At 40.4% G+C, this 21,402-nt stretch overlaps 1 protein-coding gene across 1 annotated transcript in view; it reads right to left on the reverse strand.

Moving 5' to 3' along the window:
• Positions 1-17,342, reverse strand: part of MDFIC2 (MyoD family inhibitor domain containing 2) — a 39,540-nt gene extending 22,198 nt beyond the window's left edge. Inside the window, exons 1-2 of the mRNA XM_075832406.1 lie at positions 17,144-17,342; positions 16,867-16,942 (exon numbers count right to left, since the gene is read on the reverse strand). Coding sequence (XP_075688521.1) covers positions 16,867-16,942 — 76 coding nt within the window. The 5' untranslated portion in view covers positions 17,144-17,342. The remainder of the gene's footprint in view (positions 1-16,866; positions 16,943-17,143) is intronic.
• Positions 17,343-21,402: the final 4,060 nt, after the last annotated feature.

Consider the following 21,402-nt stretch of genomic DNA (forward strand, 5'->3'; position numbering starts at 1 on the left):
CCTCATCACGGCACGGCTGCAATGAGGAGAACTTTGAATGAACGGTGGCCATTCAGAGTCTAGAAGAGTCTATAGGAGTACAGCGCTTGACTGTTTTCGTCACCCCCATTGACATTGAATGGAGTGGGACTTTGCATGCTTGTTCCCCGCTCCATTCAAGCTCCTCCTCATTGCAAGGGCTGCAGTGAGGAGGAGTAGGGGGCTCGGGTCTCCCGATCTAGTGATCAATTGGGTTTCCCGAGGTGAGGCCTCCAGCAATCAGACATTTATCATCTATCCTGTGGATCGGTTATAAATTTTGATCTTGGGGCGACCTCCAAAAATATATATTTTTATAGGGGGCCAGCTATATAACTCCAAATTCCCTGCTTCCCTTCACAAAGTCATAGAACTACATGATAAAATTCTGTCTGCCTACAGTTTACATTAAAGGGAGATCGTTGCATACAGATTTATACAGCTCCTACAGAAAAATATGGGGCTGTATAAAAGCACCCTATAGTGGTGGCTGCCGGCAGACAGGCTGTAGCAGAGCTCAGGAATGACTGCGGAGTAAAGGCGGACAGGGGCATAACCAGGGGGTGCACCCAATCAGAGCCCCCCAAAATTAGACATCTTTACAAAAAAAAAAAAGCTTCTTGGTCTTTTTCTCTTCTGCAGGGGTCCCGCACCAGGCATCAGTAGCAGCACACAACATTCAGCGTCCAGCGTTGTGTGCTGCGTTGCATATAACGTCCTGACGCTGCCTGTTGTCACAGTTGACCTTCTATGTGGCACGACACAGACCCCCTAATGTGGCAGTCTGAAGGGATCCGGCATGGCCCCTTTCCTCTCCAGGTCTGGTAGCAATCACACCCCTTGCCACTGCGATCATTACCCCACTGAATGGGAAGGTTTTTACCCACCTTTGTACACCAGAGGGTATGTCAGAAGTTGTAAGCCACAGTTAGGGAAGACTGGTCTAGACTTGTGTTTCCTAACGTTCCTCTACTAAGGACCCCCTACTTAAATTTACATAAAACTACCCCCAAGGCCATGATCATACACTGTGCACAGTGTATGATCAAAAGCACTGCATGAGGAAAGTGCTAGTACCCCAGAGACTGGTTTGTATCCACAGGTTGAGAACCAGGGGCTAGACTGCTCAATACAACTACAATGCCCTATCTCAACTTTTTTTTTTTTTTTACACATTTCTAGGACCTATTGGTCTTCAAAAATAAAAATAAGAAATACCAATAGAATTCACATTAAATCTCATACCACCATTGACTCGACTATGATAATTTTCCCAGAGGTGCAACTGCAACACATGCAAATCATTCATTCCCATTATTATTGAGAGTCATCATAATTTTGGAATGGACGCCACCTTACATGACCCAATAGGGAGCATAAAACTGAATACCCGATAGGGTTGGGGCCAATCCAGCATGGGGGTGATGACTCACAATCTAATACTCTGGATTCATGTAGGACTATTCCCATTCTTGGACCCATAAGGTTATGAACATTTCTAGAAGGATATAAAAAATGGAGGTCAAGTTTAGCTCTGGCCCATATATGTGCCCTTAAGGTATGATGGGGGTGATGCTAAACGGGGGTTATCATGTGATACATTTGTATTCTACAACCTATTTATCCCCTTGTGATACAAATTGCTCTGGTCTTGTTCAGCAGTGTAGGTGTTAATTTTTTAGTGCTAATTCTACGTTCTTTTCAAAATGATCAACTCAAGCTGACACACTTAGTTTTGTCTGGGAATCACTCTGCCTTCATGACACAAAAGACGAAGATGGCAGGGAATGAATGTCAAATAAAATCTTTAGATTGCATCTTTTTACTTGATGATAACATTTGCCAGCCACATGGGGTTCATTAATTTTGACTAAATGCAAGAATTTTTTTTGCAATGAATTTCAAAAAGTAGAGCACTTCATTTGAAAATGTCAGTCTATGGGCTTCTGATAATAGATCTTATAACTATACATTTTTAAAATATTTTTTTTTCCTTTTTACTTGAGTTACAATGTTGAGATGCTTATGGAATTTCAAATGTTAGACCTGACATTTAATTCAGTTTTATTGAGGATTTTTTTTTGCTGAAAGTGGGGGGTGTATATATTTTATTACGCATGAAAACACACTCTACTTTTAGAAAATAAAATGTTCAATAACTGTTTTTATATTTGAGAAAATGAAAGTGGTTTCAGCAAAAATTGGATAAAAATTGCAGTAAAAAAATAATAATAAATAAAATTACATTTATTTTAAAGAACACATACTGTAAGTAATAGGATACCAATAAAACGTTGTCCTACTATAAGGGCAGATTCACACGAACGTTGCGTTTTTGCGCGCGCAAACAACGCTGCGTTTTGCGCGCGCAAAACCATTTGACAGCTGCGTGTGTCATCCGTGTATAATGCGCGGCTGCGTGATTTTCGCGCAGCCGCCATCATAGAGATGAGGCTAGTCGACGGCTGTCACTGTCCAAGGTGCTGAAAGAGCTAACTGATCGGCAGTAACTCTTTCAGCACCCTCGACAGTGAATGCCGAACACAATATCGAGAAACCTGTTCAAAAAAAAGAAAAAGTTCGTACTTACCGAGAACTTCCCGGCCGTTGCCTTGGTGACGCGTCCTTGGTGACGCGCCTCTCTTGACATTGGGCCCCACCTCCCTGGATGATCACTCACACGCTCGAATAATATCCAATAATAACACAAGCCCAGGGGTGTGTAATATAAATCCCACATGTAGCAAATAGAAATGAGAAGGTGGCCTGTACAATATCAGAACCTATACAAAAAAGGGAGGGCAGGATAACATGTGGCAGCATGCATATAATGATAATACGTCAGAGCCAACACAGAAAGGGTGCAGCTAAATCGATATGTATACAATAATACGTATAAAGACAACGCAGTATAAAAAAATAGATATATGTATACTGCTAAATAGGAGTCAGCACAAGAAAAGAGTGTAGCTATTGACGTATAACAAGAGATAGTGTAGCTCAAATAGCTATAGAAAAATGCAGCTGCCAAAGTTAGACAATATAGCCCAAAAGTCAGTATAGGTTTAGCAAAAACACATACACATACCCTGAGACATGTTGAAAGAGCGTGGAGGATCAGAAGATCTGGGTGAACAAGCGCCTCGACGCGCGTTTCGCCCGATAGACCGGCTTCGTCAGGAGGCTCAGTGACTACTGATCCCAAAAAACATGAACCTGTAAAAAAAACGAAGTTCTGACTTACCGATAACTCCCGGCTTCTTCCTCCAGTCTGACCTCCCGGGATGACAATTCAGTCCAAGTGACAGCTCCAGCCAATCACAGGCCAAGCACAGGCTGCAGCGGTCACATGGACTGCCGCGTCATCCAGGGAGGTGGGGCCCAATGTCAAGAGAGGCGCGTCACCAAGGACGCGTCACCAAGGCAACGGCCGGGAAGTTCTCGGTAAGTACGAACTTTTTCTTTTTTTTGAACAGGTTTCTCGATATTGTGTTCGGCATTCACTGTCGAGGGTGCTGAAAGAGTTACTGCCGATCAGTTAGCTCTTTCAGCACCTTGGACAGTGACAGCCGTCGACTAGCCTCATCTCTATGATGGCGGCTGCGCGAAAATCACGCAGCCGCGCATCATACACGGATGACACACGCAGCTGTCAAATGGTTTTTGCGCGCGCAAAACGCCGCATTGTTTGCGCGCGCAAAAACGCAACGTTCGTGTGAATCTGCCCTAAGGTTGAGTTCACATGGGGCGGATGCGCTACGTAAAAACTATACCAAACTGTGGTGCAGTTTTTCATCCAGAGTGTCCGCCGCAAAAAATTGCAGCACTTAGCCGGCCTGATAACAGGCTGGCCTCCTGGGATGACGTTTCATCCCTGGAGACCGCTGCAGCCAATCGCAGGTCACATGGTATGAAGTGTCATCCCAGGAGGCCGGCCCTCTGACGTCATCCAGGCCGGCCTACTGGGATGAAGTTCAGCCTGTGATTGTCTTTCCTGGGTCACATGGGATGAAATGTAATCCCAGGAGGCCGGCCTGGAGGAAAAAACACAGACTCCTGGGTAAGTATAAAAAAAAATTTGCGACTAAATCGCCGCAAACCCAAGCAAAAACCGCAACAACTGCTATTTGTTACGGGTTTCACCTCCCCATTGAACTCAATGGGGAAAAACCCGCCACAAATAAGCAGCGTTTACGCAAATACAATTGACATGCTGCGGAATAAAATTCTGCACCACAGGTCAAATTCTGAGCATTTTTTCCGCTCAGTATTTATGCAGCGTGTGGATGAGATTTGTTTTATCTCATCCGCTTTGCTGCTACTGTATTTGCTGCGTATTTTCTGCAACTAATTCCGTTGCGAAAAATCAGCAGTATTCACGCAACGTGTGAACTGACCCAAAAAGTTTTGCTGCTTATTTGACTAAAATAAGTTTAAGAATTAAAATTTTACATTGATGTTTTTTTTTTGGTTTGTTTTTTTATGTTGTATTTACAGTGCCTGTATTTTAAGGGCATGTACACTTTTTTTATAGCTAAAAAATAAATCAACTTTGCAAAAAGTCTGGATTAAGAATATCCAACCATTTTGTGCATACAGCACCTGAGCAGAACTATATGTCTCCCTGATTATAGACTACAAACAAACCCTGTGTGTAGCCCAATCCTAAAGTTTTACTCTCTTCTGTCTGACCCCTTGTTAAGCTACAGAGAGTAGAACAGATTGCAGAAGAAAGAAAGTGAGGGTATGTTCACACGATGAGAGGCATTTACGTGTGAAAAGACAGACTGTTAACAGCTGCCTCGTTTCACACGTAAATGCTCCTCCTCGCATTTTGCGAGCCGTCTGAGACGCTCGTAAATCTTGAGCTGTGCTTCATTGAGTTCAATGAAGAACAGCTCAAATTACGTGGCAAAGAAGTGCCCTGCACTTCTTTGCCGAGGCAGTCCACTTACGCGTCGTCGTTTGACAGCTGTCAAACGACGACGCGTAAATTACAGGTCGTCTGCACAGTACGTCGGCAAACCCATTCAAATGAATGGGCAGATGTTTGCCGACGTATTGTAGCCCTATTTTCAGACGTAAAACGAGGCATAATACGCCTCGTTTACGTCTGAAAATAGGTCGTGTGAACCCAGCCTTACACAAAGATACAGGATCAGACTACACACAGAGTTTGTTTGTAGTCGGTAACCACGGAGACACATATGATTACATAGGTGCTGTATAAAATAAACAGAAGGAGATTTTTAATCAACACTAGTTGCTTCATTTTTAATTTTTGGCATAATAGAACAAAACTAGTTTACTTTTACAATAGGTCAAGATTTTAAAGTGACCTCCCCCAATTCCCATCATTAATAGAGATGAGGGAAATTCCTGAAATTCTTTTCGGGTCCGATTCGAACCTGAATGAATTTGCTGTGAATCCAAATTGCCCTGATTGCCCTGAAAACTTGTTTCTGGCTCTCTGATGTCTTCTTGGATTCTATCTAACCCATTTCAATTTCTTTAACAGCAAGCCAGCTTGTGCAATGTGACAGCAATATGTATGGATAGAGGGAGGGATAACCGTAGTGCCTTTTGAGAAGTTCGGCTGCAGGAGGATTATGGGGAAGCCTGTCTGAGATCATGTACTCCATTTTCAAATCTGTAAAATAGCAGTAGGCGCTTTGTGCACTGCAAACCCCAAAAGTTTCAGAATTCGTTGAATTTAAAACTTTTGGGAAATCCAGTCCAAATTCAATTAGTGTAGACTCAATTTCTTCACCTCTAGTCACTAATGAGCTCAAAACTCTTGTTGGGTAGATGTCAATATGCTATACAATATTCCAGAATGCCCTTTGAGGTGACAATATAATATATATAGATGTGTCAACCCTTACCTTTTCTTGAATTTGGTTAAGGACTCCAATTTCTCATGAAACCAATTCAATACAATATCGCGACAGGCTGCAAAACACTTGAAAGGCTGCACCTCACATCACAACCCCACACACAGACACATATATCATAGACATCTCGTGACAGAGTATCGCAAAATATGTTTTCTTTCAAAGCTGGTCATCTCGTGCCACACATCTCAGGAAATGTTGAGACAAGAGGAAAGGTAAGGAAGCAAACACATCTGTAATCGCATTGGAAAGATTACACTTATAGGTTATCCTCAGTGTAAAAAATACAATAAATTTTCCGCTCACTCTGTATTTCCAGACGCCGTGCTTTCAATTCTGTCGGTGCTCCGGACAAGTTCTCCGCGCCGGTAGCAGGTAGGGCAAAATGGAAATAAAAAAGATAACGTCCGGCACTCTATCTACAGTTTTTGTTTTTACACTGTAGATAGAGTGTCGGACATTATCTTTTCTACTCCAATATTATCCTCAGTATTCTTTATGACTTCTAAGGGTATCGCACATTACTACCTGGACCACTAGAATGAATATTCCTGCCATTACCAAATCTACAAGGTTGCCCCCAGCCTTTAAAGCGTTATTGACGCTAACAGCAGTGAGTGATAGCTTGTAGAGCATCAATTAGTCTGGATGTTCCTTTGTCTGTGTCTCGTGCAGGCTCCCAGGACCAGGCTGTCAGACAGCCACCTCCTCTCTTTGGGATCAAACTGTCAATGCAACTAGGCTTTCTTTTCATTTCGAGCTAAGACACCCCCAGAGAGTGAAAGCTTTCAAAAAAGCTTCACACTAAATTACATGATACTAGCTTTAGCTGAGCAAGCTGACAGACCTTTAAAGAACAATTACAAAGGTTTGTTTTGAATGACTTGTTAACGGTAATGAATAATTTCTGAAAGCTTCAGAAGTAAAGACTAACCTACATTTGACCTTAGAGAAGTAAATCTAATATACCTGAAGGTATGCGGAGCGCAATATGTTCGGGAAAATTCTTAAGTTTTGATGCAAAGTCTTTATTTCAAAGAAAGGTGTCATTATAGTATTGAATTGTAGGCACATGCCGCCTCAATGTAATTCCGTTACTCTAAAGTATGCCACTAATGAATACAGGCAAGTGTCACACTTTAACCCTTTGAAGGCTATGGATTCACTAGGAACAGGTGATATCATTGATGCACTAGGTCCAGCTCAGGTAACATCAATGTGGCAAGTGGTTTGCATCATCTTCAGGTATCTAAATGGTTATGCACATTTGATGAATTGCCCAACTTATTCACTAACTGTTCTCCCCACAGAGGTGTAACTTGGGGTCCCATCCCAAATGTTGTCCCAGGGCCCCCCAACTATTGTACGTTATGTAAAGTATTGTTTTTTTGTGCCCTCTCAGGCTCCAGGGCCCAAGTGTGACCACGACCTGTGCACCCCTACAGTTATGTCCCTGTCTCCCTATCTGTATTTGCTGATTTGATTTCTTTGTGCATGTCCATCTTTCTGGCTACTCAGTCCCTGGAGGCAACATGTAAAGGCGCAGCCTTTTTTGATGCACCACCTCTAAGGTGATTGGATTCTGAGGCTGCCCTATATTATTAATGGAGGTAGTGAAGAGAGAAACTTGGAGAATAAACAAGGGTGACATGTTTACTGAGGGCAAATGTCCTATTATGAAACAATGCATGGTGCATAAAAAATAACAGGCTAGGCCCCATGCACACGAATCTAGAATTTATTTGTAATTACGGTACGGAATTACGGACCCATTCATTTCTATTGCCCAAGGACACCTTCCTGTATATTTATGTGAAGGTGTCCATGCCGTAGAAAGGATCCGCAAAAGATGGGACATGTCCTATTTTTTGCTTTTTACGGACCGTGCTCGCTCCCACACTTTATATGGGAGCACAGGCCGCAAATGTGGGTGGCTGCCAGAGGCCGGCTGTGCGTAATCACGGACCGCCAGACGGAGATATCAAGTAGCTTTCGGAGGTAGTCGTATGAGTCCATGTACTAGAACTCATTTAGCAAAAAACTGTGAGATGTTGGGATTGGAAGGTCAACGCCAAGCCAAAAAGAAAATCAGGATTGCACGTAGACAGGGATGATGGGGCTGCAGTCAAGAGTTCAGGAACCAAGGGGAAACAGTTGCACCATTCATAATCCTGCTCTCTTATATGGCTGGGTAGACTATATATCCAATTCTTTACCTCCATGGACCATATTGCCATAATTCCATATGAAAATAGGTTGTCCAAAACTGTCTGTGGATAAAACTTTGCTCACATTATTACAAATCTGATCCCCGGTTAACATAAAAAAAATCCTGACACTGACTTCGATCCCTATTTCCCTCCTTTGCATATTGCACACTTGCTGTAAAGGATCTGCCAGACACAACTTCTGTGTCGACGCCCATAGGTAATCAGTCTGCACCTGCTTCTATGTCTGTGAGACTGACTCCATCTTCCACCACTCAGGATGGCAGGCTTAGGAGTGGGAGAGCCTATCGCAGGATGGCCAGACGGAGCTAGCTCCCGCCCTCTGTCTATTTATACCTGCCTTTCCTGTTCCTCCTTTGCTTGTGATTCTTCTCTCTGGCTTCCTGGCCCTGCTGCAGCTTCTGAACTACTGACCCTCTGCTTGTGTTTGACCTTGGCTTTACTGACCACTCTTCTACTCTGCGTTTTTGTACCTCGCTCATCTCCTGGTTTGACTCGGCTCGTTCACTTCGCTTGTTGCTCACGGTGTCCCCGTGGGCAACTTTCCCATTTCCCTGTCTTCTTGTACCCTTGTCTGTTTGTCTGTCGTGCACCTATTGAGTGTAGGGACCGTCGCCCAGTTGTACCCCCATCGCCTAGGGCGGGTCGTTGCAAGTAGGCAGGGACTGAGTGGCGGGTAGATTAGGGCTCACTTGTCTGTCTCCCTACCCCGACATTACACTTGCTACATGGATTTTGGTGGACCTAGTACATGGGAATATATGAAACTATAACATATCTTATCAATGGAAAGTGGCATTATTCTCTTTCAGTAGCTTGTTTTCCCACATGATGGGCTCTCTCTTCAAGAACCTCCCAATCCTACAGTAATAGGGTATAAAGAAAGCAGAGAGAAGAATGGAGGGAGTGGCAGGGTGATGCAGCTGCAGCTTCTCTCTTTATCTCTGTGTCTGTGAGACTACATGCTGTGAGAGGGGAGAGGGAGCAGAAGTGCTGCTCAGAGTGATGTCTACAGCAGTATAGAATCAGTGAAAAACAGTAAACAACACAAGAGTAAGGCTAAACATCTAAACCAGGAATAGCTTATCCACTCAATCTCACTCACACAAGGAAAAGTTATATATTTACAAAAGCCATACAGTTTAAATTGTTGGCAACCTGCAGTCACCACTAGAGGGAGCCTAGCAGCTTACTGCATATTGTCTTGTTCCATTCAAAGTATAATCAGTCTACCGTAAGCTACCTTAACTCCCTCTAGTGGTGACCACATGGAGCCAGAATTGTAATAAGTAATTCTATGAAGGGGATTTGGAGCTTTGTATCAGAAAAACAATGTTCTGAATAATATACATATATAATATTAAACTAATCAGCACAGAATGTATTTTTAAACTAAATACACTGCATACATATGTCCCCTATCATGAATCATTATTAAGCAGTACCTAAAGGAATCCAACCATTTCAAAGGAGAAAAAGTCCCCTTTAATTCTTTAAAAATCCTTAAAAGCTCACACTATAACTTGAAAAAATAATAAAAAGAACATAAGATTGACTGATGAATAAAATGAAAATGACAAAAAATAATATAATATCAAGTTGCAAGTCTCTTTAGGGCAAATGCAATTAACTTTGAATAATATGATCAAACTGATGGCTGAAAAAGCATTTTTATTTTTTTACCAATCGCAGCCGGAATTACGGCCTCTTTTGAATCGCGCTCGTGTGAGGTATCGTACATTAAAACATTGTTTTTTAAATGGCTGGCAGTCTGAAGTAGGGAACGCAATTAAAAATATGCATATACAATTGTCATCTGTATTTTGGCTATGATATTAGTTTTAATATCCGTAGCTACATGATCTAATCAAAAATACGGCCGGTCAAGTTGGGAAGCGTTTGTCGCAGTCGATATCCTTGCACTTTTGGGATTTAAAATGACTAAGAAGGATGCGGGTTACAGGTTGAAGAGGAGAAGTTATTATTGAAACACAATCTCATTCTCTATACTTTAATGGGTAATTCAAATTGTTCATTTAGAAAAAGACTCGGCTATTTATTAATTCTCCAATAGGCTCCGGCCCGTATTAAATCTGTGCTCTTTAATAATCCTATTTTAACAAATTATTTCATTTGCAGAATACAAAAAAATTTTATATATATATTTTTTTTTAAATAAAGATGCTCCTGGCAATGACATTTTGAAAAAGAATGAGTTTATTTCTCAATTCCTATAGAGGGATTTTAATATTCTAAAAAGCGTGCAAGGAGCCGACTTAATTTTTAATTGCGACCTTCACTAAAGAGGCAACACTTTTATGAGTGTAATTGAGATAATGGGAGAAGAAGTGAAAAACATATAACCATTTATTTTTAATTTATTTTTATTTTTTATATATTACGGAGCGTACAATTAAAAAATACATTATTATACGATGATAAGTGTGTGAAGATGTAGAGGAAACTTTCTAGAAAAATATAGCGCCTGTAGTTGTTCGGAAATAATTCTGGGTTTGCTGTCATTATAAAAAGAATATATATTCATATTTTTAGATTTTATGGCAATTTTTTTTATTTCTTTTTTTTGCAATATGTGACTCTAATGATAAAAATTATAAAAATGTTCTGGATTTGGAAACAAATAAATGAACAAATATTTATTAGAACATTCCATTTGGTCTCATCAGGGCTGAAATTAAATGTATCTGGGCCCCATATGGACAAATGGTCTTTTTTAAATTTTAGACCCCCTTGTGTGCCTTTGGTGGACACCTTCGGTAATTAAATATTCAGTTTTTAGCATTCCCCTTTTCTACGCACTGTGGCCAATAGTTATTGTAACCTGTGGGGCCAATACCACATATTTGGTGGGTCACTTGGGAAAGGGAAAACAGACTAGTTGGGAAATGTGCAGTTTCAATTGCACGAATTATGCCAGCCCAAACTTGCACATAACTGCCTAATAAATTGGAATTGGAATAAAACCCAGCTCAGGGGGGATGGAAAGCGTTTACAAAAACAATTACAAAAACGTTAAATTTCTGGTCATTAAAGGGGTTGTGAAGATGAGGCAGGTTCCACCTCTGAGACCTGATGAACGGGGGTCCACCTACCCCATCCCGCCTCTGGCCACTGTATCCTGGTAGCGTAGCAGTGCACTGTAGGATTGCTACACTGAGGTGGGACCCACATCTATCTATTTGTCATGACACAACCCCTTTAAAGGCGACAAAGGGACGGAATGCCCAAATACAAGTGTGAATGCTGTCTAGTATAAATGAATCATAAAAGAAATTGTATATATAGAAATTTGTCTATGAAACAGAACAAAGCTTCACCATTCTCCGATTGTCCATCTTATTGGATGATATGTCCTGTGTGGACAATGACAAAAATAATGTTTACGATGCAATTAAAAGCGGACATACACATGATCTGTATAGATTGAGGGTGGTCCCGCAGAGTCATTTCCTCTGGTAGACCCAAGAAAACCAAGTCTGATGCTGTTGGGCTTCATTACAATGTCAGAATCTGGGTCACCAGAGATTTCTGTAGTCCTCTTATGGGCCAACATAACCCTGACCATCAAACCCAAGTCCTAATACAAGGAGTTAGACATATTATTATTATTATTTTTATATATTTGCAGTTTGGAGCATCGAGAGAAGGGGGTGAACATCCCATTCCTTTTTTAGGTCACTATGGTTTGAAAAATCTAAAAATAAGTATTTCGGCTTTCTCGAGTTTTTGGGGGATTTGGCTACAGAACACCACCTCTAATTTCATATAAAAGATCAATCAATTTTGCTGTTATTTCATTTTACTTGTAATTATTTTTATTTTTTTTGCATTAAAGTAACAGTTCATCTTTTTCAGCCCTAGGAAGATTACATAATGTGGATTCATTGTTTTCTCGCTCTTTATATATTAACATTTGAATCATTTGTAACTGTATTACATAGATATGAAGTCACCTGTAAATAGAAACTGTATTTAAATATTGCGTGAATACATCATACAAGCAAAATGTAAAATATACATTCTTTTTAGAACGTAGTTGTAAAATATTTATAACCAGAGCGGAGACATGCTGAGTATACACTAATACATTTCCTATTGTACAGAAACAATAAAAGCATTCTGCAACTGTATATGAGCTTTACTTACAGGTCAGGAGAATTTCTCTATTCTGCGAGTGCAAAACCCCTAAGCGGCTATGAAATCTTAATGATATAAACAGATATTATGAACGGAGACATTTGCATATAACAAAAATCTATGTTTGACTGCAAAATTCATAAAAGTAACATTGAAAGGGGTTTTCCAGGACTATAATATTGATAGCCTATCCTTATTAAAGGCCATCAATCGGAAGAATAGCTGTAGGTGTTGCAAAGCTAGCATTCATAGCTGGACCCGGTAGCCTGAGACACTCATTATAAATGGCACATGGTAGGTGGGGGGCGCTGTTACAGATTTTGCACTGGGGCCCAGGAGCTTGAAGGTACGGCTCTGCCACTAATACCAGATCGGTGTGGGTTCGACTCCCGGTATCCCCGCCGATCAGTAGACTGAACAGGCCGCGGAACCCCAGCAAGCGCTGCAGCTCCTTCTTTGTTTACTCAGGCCTTTTGTAGTGGCTGTGCCTGGTATTGCAGCTTAGTGATGGCCTATCCTAAGGGCCCTTTTACATCGGCCAAATGCTCGTTCATCGGCAGATTGTATCGTTTTAAGTGCCCAAAATATTATCGTCTTCAGCATGATAGAAATGTATGGGGACGAGCGATCGTAGTAACGATCCCTCGTCCCCATACTTAGCTCCTTGTGAAAGGTGCAAACGAGCGGCGATCAACGAGCTGTCATTTGGAAAATGACAGGAATTTTTTTTTCTTTCCATTAAAAAAAAAGTGGAAAAACAATGAGAAAATTGCAATGGTGTGAATACAGCCTAAAATTGGTTCACAGGGGGGGAGTTTATAACCCACTGGACCACCAGGAACTCATAATCCATCAAGGATTTCACAAATCACCTGGGATTTTCTAACCCTACTGGATTACCAGACATTGTATAATCCATTGGGTCACCACTAAATTACCTGGGATTCTATTAACCATTAAATGACTTAGAATTTTATAAACCACTGGACCACCAGGGGTTTTATAAAATACTGAATCAACAGGGATTTTATAAACCACTGAGTCATCTAGACCATTAGGGATATTATAGCCCACTTGATAACTAAGAATTGTGTAACCCAATGGATCACCAGGTGTTTTTTTTTATAAACCACGGGAACACCGCTTTAAACAGCACTGGACCACGGGGGATTTTGTGATCCACTGGATAATCAAGAATTGTATAACCCATTGGATATCCAGGGACTTATATCTAGGCTATCTTGAATGCAGCAGGGAATATTTTTATTCATCCAGCTTCTTCTATGGTAAGAAAATTAGTAGTCAAGTTATATATATATATATATATATATATATATATATATATATTATATATATATATATATATATATATATATATATATATATATATATATATATATATATGTTTTTACTATATTGTATTGCTTAGGCATAGAAATTAGCACGTTTCCCAAAACCTGTTTCGGGGCTGATTCTATCGAATCGGCTGTCCAATTTTGGTCCAAATAAATTTGCTGCGAATTGCAAGTGCCCAAATTGCCCCGTCTGACTCTCTGATGTGTTCTAGGATTGTAGCCAAGTTGGTTACAGTCCTAGAAGAAATCAGAGAGTCAAACAGGGCAATTGTGGCACTTGCAATTCTAGCCCTTATATAAAAAAATACCATATTCACCTCCCCTGGTGCAACGCGTCCCTGCCGGCCTCCTGAGATGACATCGTTTTGTCCCATGTGATTGTCTGCATCGGTCACATGGGACAAAACAATACATCTCATTAGGCCGGCAGGGACGTATCACTACAGGAGACCAGGTGAGTATGTTGTTTTTTTAAAATCTGTTCTTCACTCTTCCTTTTCCAAATTTATAAGATGGAGCTTGGCGTCCGCCAAAAGTTTTGGATCTTGCCGAAACTTTTAGGAAATTTGAATCGAATTCAACTTTTTTGGAATAGATTTTTCTTATCTCTACTTAGGTGCCTCTTTATTAAATTATTGAAAATTATAACTTTGAATACTCACACAACTTTGCAAAAACATCACATTTGTACTAAGCAGTCACATTTTGCACTTAGAAAATGACCTTTGGTGTTGCAATCCCTTCACATATTGAAACATTGTTAAACATAAAGAAGACATGCATTGAGACAATTGGTGATGAACTTTCATCCTGAAATGATTGCTGTATGTTCTAATTAGTTTGACATAATAACCTAGCGCTGTGTTCTAGCGAGATTATTCAGCCGGGCAAAGATGTTTCGCAAATATAAAAACATAAGTAGGCACCAAATGACAATCTCTATTAATAGAGTATATATAGAAGGTTGGAGTCATATACTAGGGCAGTGATCTCCCACCTTCTGCTCTCCATCTTTCACAGAATTACAACGCCTAGCATGCTGGGAGTTGTAGTTTTGCAAAAGCTGAAGAGCCGCAGGTCGGAGATCACTGCCCTAGTATTTGACTCCAACCTTCTATATATATACTCTATTAATAGAGATTATTTGAACTACTTTATTTGGACATAATCAAATATATTAAATATATTATTATAATTATTGAATATATTCAAATATATAAAAAAATACAGAAAAAAAACGGATGCAATACAGAAACAAAAATGGAACAAATTGTAAAAAAAAAAGGATCCATATTGTGCATCCAAAAAAGAAAAAAAAAAATCATTGGGAGTGGATGGATATCATTATAGAAATCATGAACACGCCATTGAGAGGCCTGAAGACCGTAATATAAGACAGAATATTCTAGATAACACTATTCATATGGTCATCTGAAGCCAAAATGTACTAAAAAATTATAATTATATTACTATTATTATAATAATTATTATTATTTATTACCCTTGCTTATATAATGCCAACATTTAGTTTTTTGTTTTTTTTGGAGGAAACTAGAGAACTTTGAGGAAATACAAACTTCATTCCAATGTTGTCCTCGGTCAGATTTGAACCCAGGACCCAGTACTGGAACCATCTATGAAAACTTTTATAAAGATATATCAGAAGCTTTCATTTGTGGGGTCCAAGCTCCGACACTCCAAACATTCGCTGGAACAAAGCTCATTAGAATGTGTGACCTCCATCTTTTCTCTGGAGACCTGAAGGTGTCTAATAGACCATAATCCAATTCCATGGCCATCTACAGCTCTCCCAAGTAATGCCCGAAGAAGCCAACAGGGGGCAAAGTTGCTTAGCACCCTACTCAGGGCTTTAGTGCCTTCTTTCTAGAGAACAGAGCCTGGACCCCATCAATAAAACATTTTTCTTTGTCAAATGGAGTTCGTTTTTCACCTCAGTAGGTTTACTTGCAATCCTAACATAACATATAATGGAAAATGATATCAAATGACAAACTCAACTCTACTGTGTTCACTAACATCTGCAAGTTATTTGACTTAGGGTCCTATTACACGGCCCGACGAGGCCGACGTTGATCAGCGCTCGTTTGCTCCTTTCACAAGGAGCTATATATGGGGACAAGCGCTCATTACTACAATCGCTCGTCCCCATACATTTCCACCATATTGGCACCACATCTAATCCTATCCACCGGATAGGTCATCAATACATCATCTGTGGGGGTCCGACACCCGGACCCCGCACAGATCAGCTAGTCCGGTGCCTCCGTGAATAGCGGCCGAGCTGCAGTACTGTATTCAAGTGAATAGGAGCTGAGCTACAGTTCTGCATCATGGCCGCTATGCTATATATGGAGCCAACTGCTTCCTCCGTAAATAGCATTATGTGCCATAATATCCAATGCCCGCAGGCCACCGGAGCAGCTTAAAGGTGTGGGGTCCGCGTGTTGGACCCGCACCGATGATATACTGATGACCTATCCGGTGGATAGGTTATCAGTTGTCAGAAGGTGGAAAACCCCTTTAATTTTGATACACAAATAATTGAGTCTAAGACCAGGATCACACGCATAGATTTGATACAGGTTTATTGGCTTTGTTTTTGAGCCAAAGCCAGACGTGGATCCAAAAGGAAGGAAAGGTAAAGAAAAGGCTGATGCGGCGCTTTTTTTTATGTCCACTCCTGTGTTTGGCTAAAAAAACTGAGCCAAAAACTGCATAAAAACTGTGAGATCCTGGACTTCTACAACACAAAAATACTATTTGTTAAAACATCCACTAAGTTATGTTACATAAACACAAACACATAGAGCAGCAACTAACCACAAGCGTCAAGCTGTTCAATATACATCGAAGTCTGTGCAGCCAGTTTGCTAAATTATACACTAGAGTTTAGCAAATATGGATTGATTTCTATTACAATAGCTTTCCATTACACAAAAATACTAATTGGGGGGGGGGGGGGGTATTTGTATCAATCATTCTAAAATGGAATACAAATTTAAAAAAATACACAGATCTTTTTGAATTTTCGATTTAACATTTCCCACTCCAATTTTTGTCTTTTTTTTTTGCTTTTCTTTCTACAACTTGATTTGTCTTGTCCGATACCATCAAGACACTATGACAGCTAAACGGTCCCTAGTCTATTCTTATGTAGAGTATTGAATGGTAATCGACAAAAACTCAACCTACCTTCTGCCAGCCACGCAATGTTTTCCTGATCATTTTGGAAGATGACTATACTTTTGTTGGTCTTGGCTTCTGACATCTGAAGAAAGAGGGATTTTAAAAATCATGCCTTAAAAAAATACAAGACATCTTAATCCGGATTATACGACAAACCGTGCCTGTAACCCATTTTGGACATTTCGATTTGAAATAATGAATTGAAATTTGCAATAATTAAGATTCTAAAAAATTTTTAATTTTTTTTTATATATAAAAATAAAGAGAATGAAAGAAACTTCACCTGCTCTGCGAGCGGACTTGCTTGTTGTGTGTTGTTGTCCGGGCTCTCTCATACTGACAGCAGTGAATTGATCAGGGATGCACTCACTACACGGTGCCAGAATTGTCTTAATGCCAGGATCATCTAAGTTACTACCGAGGGGATTTTGCAGACAACATTAGATGAGATGTTTAAAATCAACTCAGCACTTGCAAAGCTTCCTAAGCATAAAAACACAATTGGCATATTAACCCTTTCAGCGATGCTTAGGATTGCCTAGAAAAAAACCCCAAGGATCAATACATGTGCAATACATAAACGACTTATTACCTATTATTTACATAGCGCTGACATATTCCCTAGTGCTGTACAGAGATAACGTTCACTTCAGTCTCTGTTCATTCATGGTATTATATAATTTGTATAATACAGTTAATGGTGACTATGACATCATCATTTATATTGGAAGAGAAATGATGTCATCCATTTAATGCTTATCAACATCATATGTATTAAAATGAATATCGGGGGCATTGTAATGTTTTATTTCATAAAACTAATAATACCTGGAAAATATAAATTATAGATAAAGTATACCAAAATGGGTGAAGTGACATCTAATTTCTTTACTATTAGGCCAGGACTATATAGCAATACTGCGTCATTACCATAACTCCTACAGATATGTGGATGTTTCCCAATGGGAAAAAAAAAGACTGTGCGACCATCGCAAGAAATCCAGGGAAACATTGAAGTTTTGTCATCACCTGCAGTAATATCGTAGTGTTGCAGTGGGACCGTAGTATTAATTACGTTAATATTTTAACAAACTTATGTCATGTCATTGAGATATGTCAGATGTTTGCACCAGTGAGGTTTGGAGAGTTGGGACCTCCACCAATCGCTAAAGCAAAAGGCCATTTTACACCGGCCAACACTCGGCCGATGCAGCGAGTGCCGCTCAACGAGACATCGGTGCTCCTGTCAAATGGACCTATGGATGGGGACGAGCATTATATGACCGCTTGTCTGCCCGATAATCGTCCTGTGTAAAATCCCTTGAAGACTCCATTTCTCTTCCTGTGCTATCGTACATCCACAGGCCCTAATACCAGTGACATCCATTGCTTCCCATTACAATGTCAGCTACATCCCATAATAACAGTGAGCATAACAGTGACAGCCACAACCCCCATACATGTTCATAGCCCCCCCTATAACAGAGACGGCCACAGCTTTCCATAACCGGTCCCACCACAGTCAGAAGCTTATCCTCCACCTTCCTGACATTGAGGATCAATTTCTCTATGTTAATGATGATGTTACTCCTACTTTCTGTTCTAGTTATGTCTTCTCTAAGATGGAGTAAGAGACATAGCGGCACTTTCCGCTTGACTTTTGGCACCATTTGGGTCTTGGTGGGCAGTGGACAATGGGCAGCCCCTGGAATCTAGGACTTTCCTGCTGGATCTGGCACATTTTGGGAGTGTTTTGGAAAGTTGAAAACTAACACTTGCATTTCTGTAATGCATTTTACTGGAAGATTCTGACCATTAGCAAAAACAATCCTATGTGCCCAAGTTACAGAAAACACTCAGTTAGAATGACAGCTGGCACTACATTGAGTTTCATAAAAGCTTTTCACTTGTTTTCTAATTAAAATATTTACCGACAACCAGGAGCTTATCCATAGTACAATATCAGCGGAAAATTCTCTTTAATTTCCTGGATATTATATTTTCCATAGAGCAATGGGGTATAAATCAGGTAACACATTATTAGGTTCTGTTCACATTAAGTTTTGCCTTTACATTCGGAGTATAAGCCAGGGAAATCGCCCGGTAAATGTGTAGAACGTAAAGCCCCGATATGTTCAAATGTACGCCATACGGTCGGATACAGTACATTTACCATAGGTTTCCATGAAAAAGAAATGTACAGTACATTGTTAATATCCAAATATCTGCAAATGCCTCTGCACTAAAAATCGTAGTCGGCTATGATTTTCAGTATAGCTGAAAAAAAAAGGTATGCCAGAATACACCGGAGCATATGCTAAAACGTTAAATGGGACCCTATGAATGCGTTTGGTGAATGCGCTGAGAGCATTACCAGGGCATACATCGAAGGTAAAACAAAAATATTATGTGAACATAGCCTTATAGCATTTACCGAATGCCCTTACACAGGAAGTAATGTTAGGCAGTGTTCACATTACATTCGCGAGCTACGGGGGGAATTTATAAAAAGGTTTACGCCATTTTAGTGGTGTTAAAAAAATTCACCGATTATGGCGCACACATATCTGTGCATTTTTGTCACTTTTTAACGTTTTCTGTTGCTCTTGACACTTTTAAAGAGAGTGGGTTGGGCTTTGCGGAAGGGGGCGTGGCTACCAGCGGCCCAACACATTTACTATAATTTACACCTGCAGCTGACGTAGATTTCACTTTCTGGCACACGGACAGCACAAGATGTGAATAATTTATAAGGAGGAATGCGCTTATTAATAAATTAGTTACATATTACTTCTCCAAGCTTCAGACTAATACCGGCGTGTAAAACACCATTAGTTAATCTGCCCCTCTGTTTGGTATATTCACAAACAAAGCTGCTGGCGCATACACCAAATGTAACCATAGGGCCCTATTTCCCCATCCTTTTTGCATATGCCAGTCCGCTGTGCCCCGGCATACCTTCTTATTCGCTGTACGGAATAGGGCGGTAGACTATTTTATTCGATACAGAGGCATTAGGACGTCTTGTAGTTCTTAGTATTAACATACTAATATCAAATTTATTCTGATTGCATGTATGTTTAATACCTACATTGGAAATCCATGTGCTAAGAAATTACCTTAAAGGGGTTGTCCACCTTCTGACAACTGATGACCTATCCAACGGATAGGTCATCAGTATATCATCGGTGTGGGTCCCACACCCGGACCCCGCACCGATAAGCCGTTCTGGTGGCCTGCGGGCACCGGCTGTTATGGCATATAATGCTATGTACGGAGGAAGCAGTTGGCTCCGTACATAGCATAGCGGCCGTGCTGCAGAACTGCAGCTCTGCTCCTCTTCACTTGAATACAGTACTGCAGCTCGGCCGCTATTCCGTGGCCGGAGCCATCTGCTTCTGTCACGAAGCTGATCTGTGCGGGGCCCGAGTATCGGACCCCCACAAATCATGTACTGATGACCTATGCGGTGGATAGGTCATCAGTTGTCAGAAGGTGTAAAACCCCTTTAATAGACACTTACGGATGTAGCCATCTTTATCCTGACTCTGGTAACTTGCTGCAGCGTGATATCACACAACAAAAGCCATTGAAAAAGTCAAGATGAAGGATCTTGCCACTGTGTATTTAATGCATTAAAATTCAATGTAAAGATGGCTATATCTGTAACCCTACATACACCATTAGCATTCCTGCAGTTGCTGACACTATCAACTTGGGTACCACAAATATTTATATCCAGGGCCACCAGGACCAAAAAAGGACTAACAAATTTATCGAACAACACTTTTTCTGGTGTATTTTTGCTAGTTTGTACCGTACATTAAACCAGTCCCCTATCACTTATTGAATTAATATAGCTGTTTTATTTATGTACAGATATTAGAGGTAGTACATGTAATGCCACATAGTGCCCAGATAGCAACATAAAGTGCCCAGATAATTCTGCACAATGCCCAGATAAGTAGTCCTCTACTGTTACTAAACAGTGCCACATAACACTCAGAAAAATTATGCCATACAGTACCAGAAAAACTGCACATCCAGTGTCTAGATATTGGCCATATAGTGACCCACAGTCCCTGGATAAATAGTGGCATACAGTGCCCTGTAAAATAGTACATAAAGTCCCAGATAAAAGTTTCATACAGTTACAAAATGACTAACCTGATAAATGGTGTCATACAGCGCTCAGATAAACAGCGCATTACATTTCCCCCCAAAACGTGTCATCTATTACCCAAATAGCCCAGAAAATCTCTTGTGATGCCTTTCATTGCCCCTTGAAAGTCTCACCAGCTCGACATATTGCTGCAACTCCCAAATAAAATAGGTCAGTGTAACTTTTTTTTACTGCTTATCATTAGATACCGGTTCAGGATATATTTTAGCAGAATAGGGCAAATTGCCATTGGCACGGAGTGTGCAAAAACTTTGTAGGGTGCAGTGGATCCAAAAGTATAAAGGGAAGACTTATATTTCTTCTCTGTTTGTATCCACTCGTGTGCAACTGAAGGAAAAACGACAGCAAATACTGTGAAT

Source organism: Rhinoderma darwinii, chromosome 7 (assembly GCF_050947455.1).
Source record: "Rhinoderma darwinii isolate aRhiDar2 chromosome 7, aRhiDar2.hap1, whole genome shotgun sequence".
Lineage (NCBI taxonomy): Eukaryota > Metazoa > Chordata > Amphibia > Anura > Rhinodermatidae > Rhinoderma > Rhinoderma darwinii.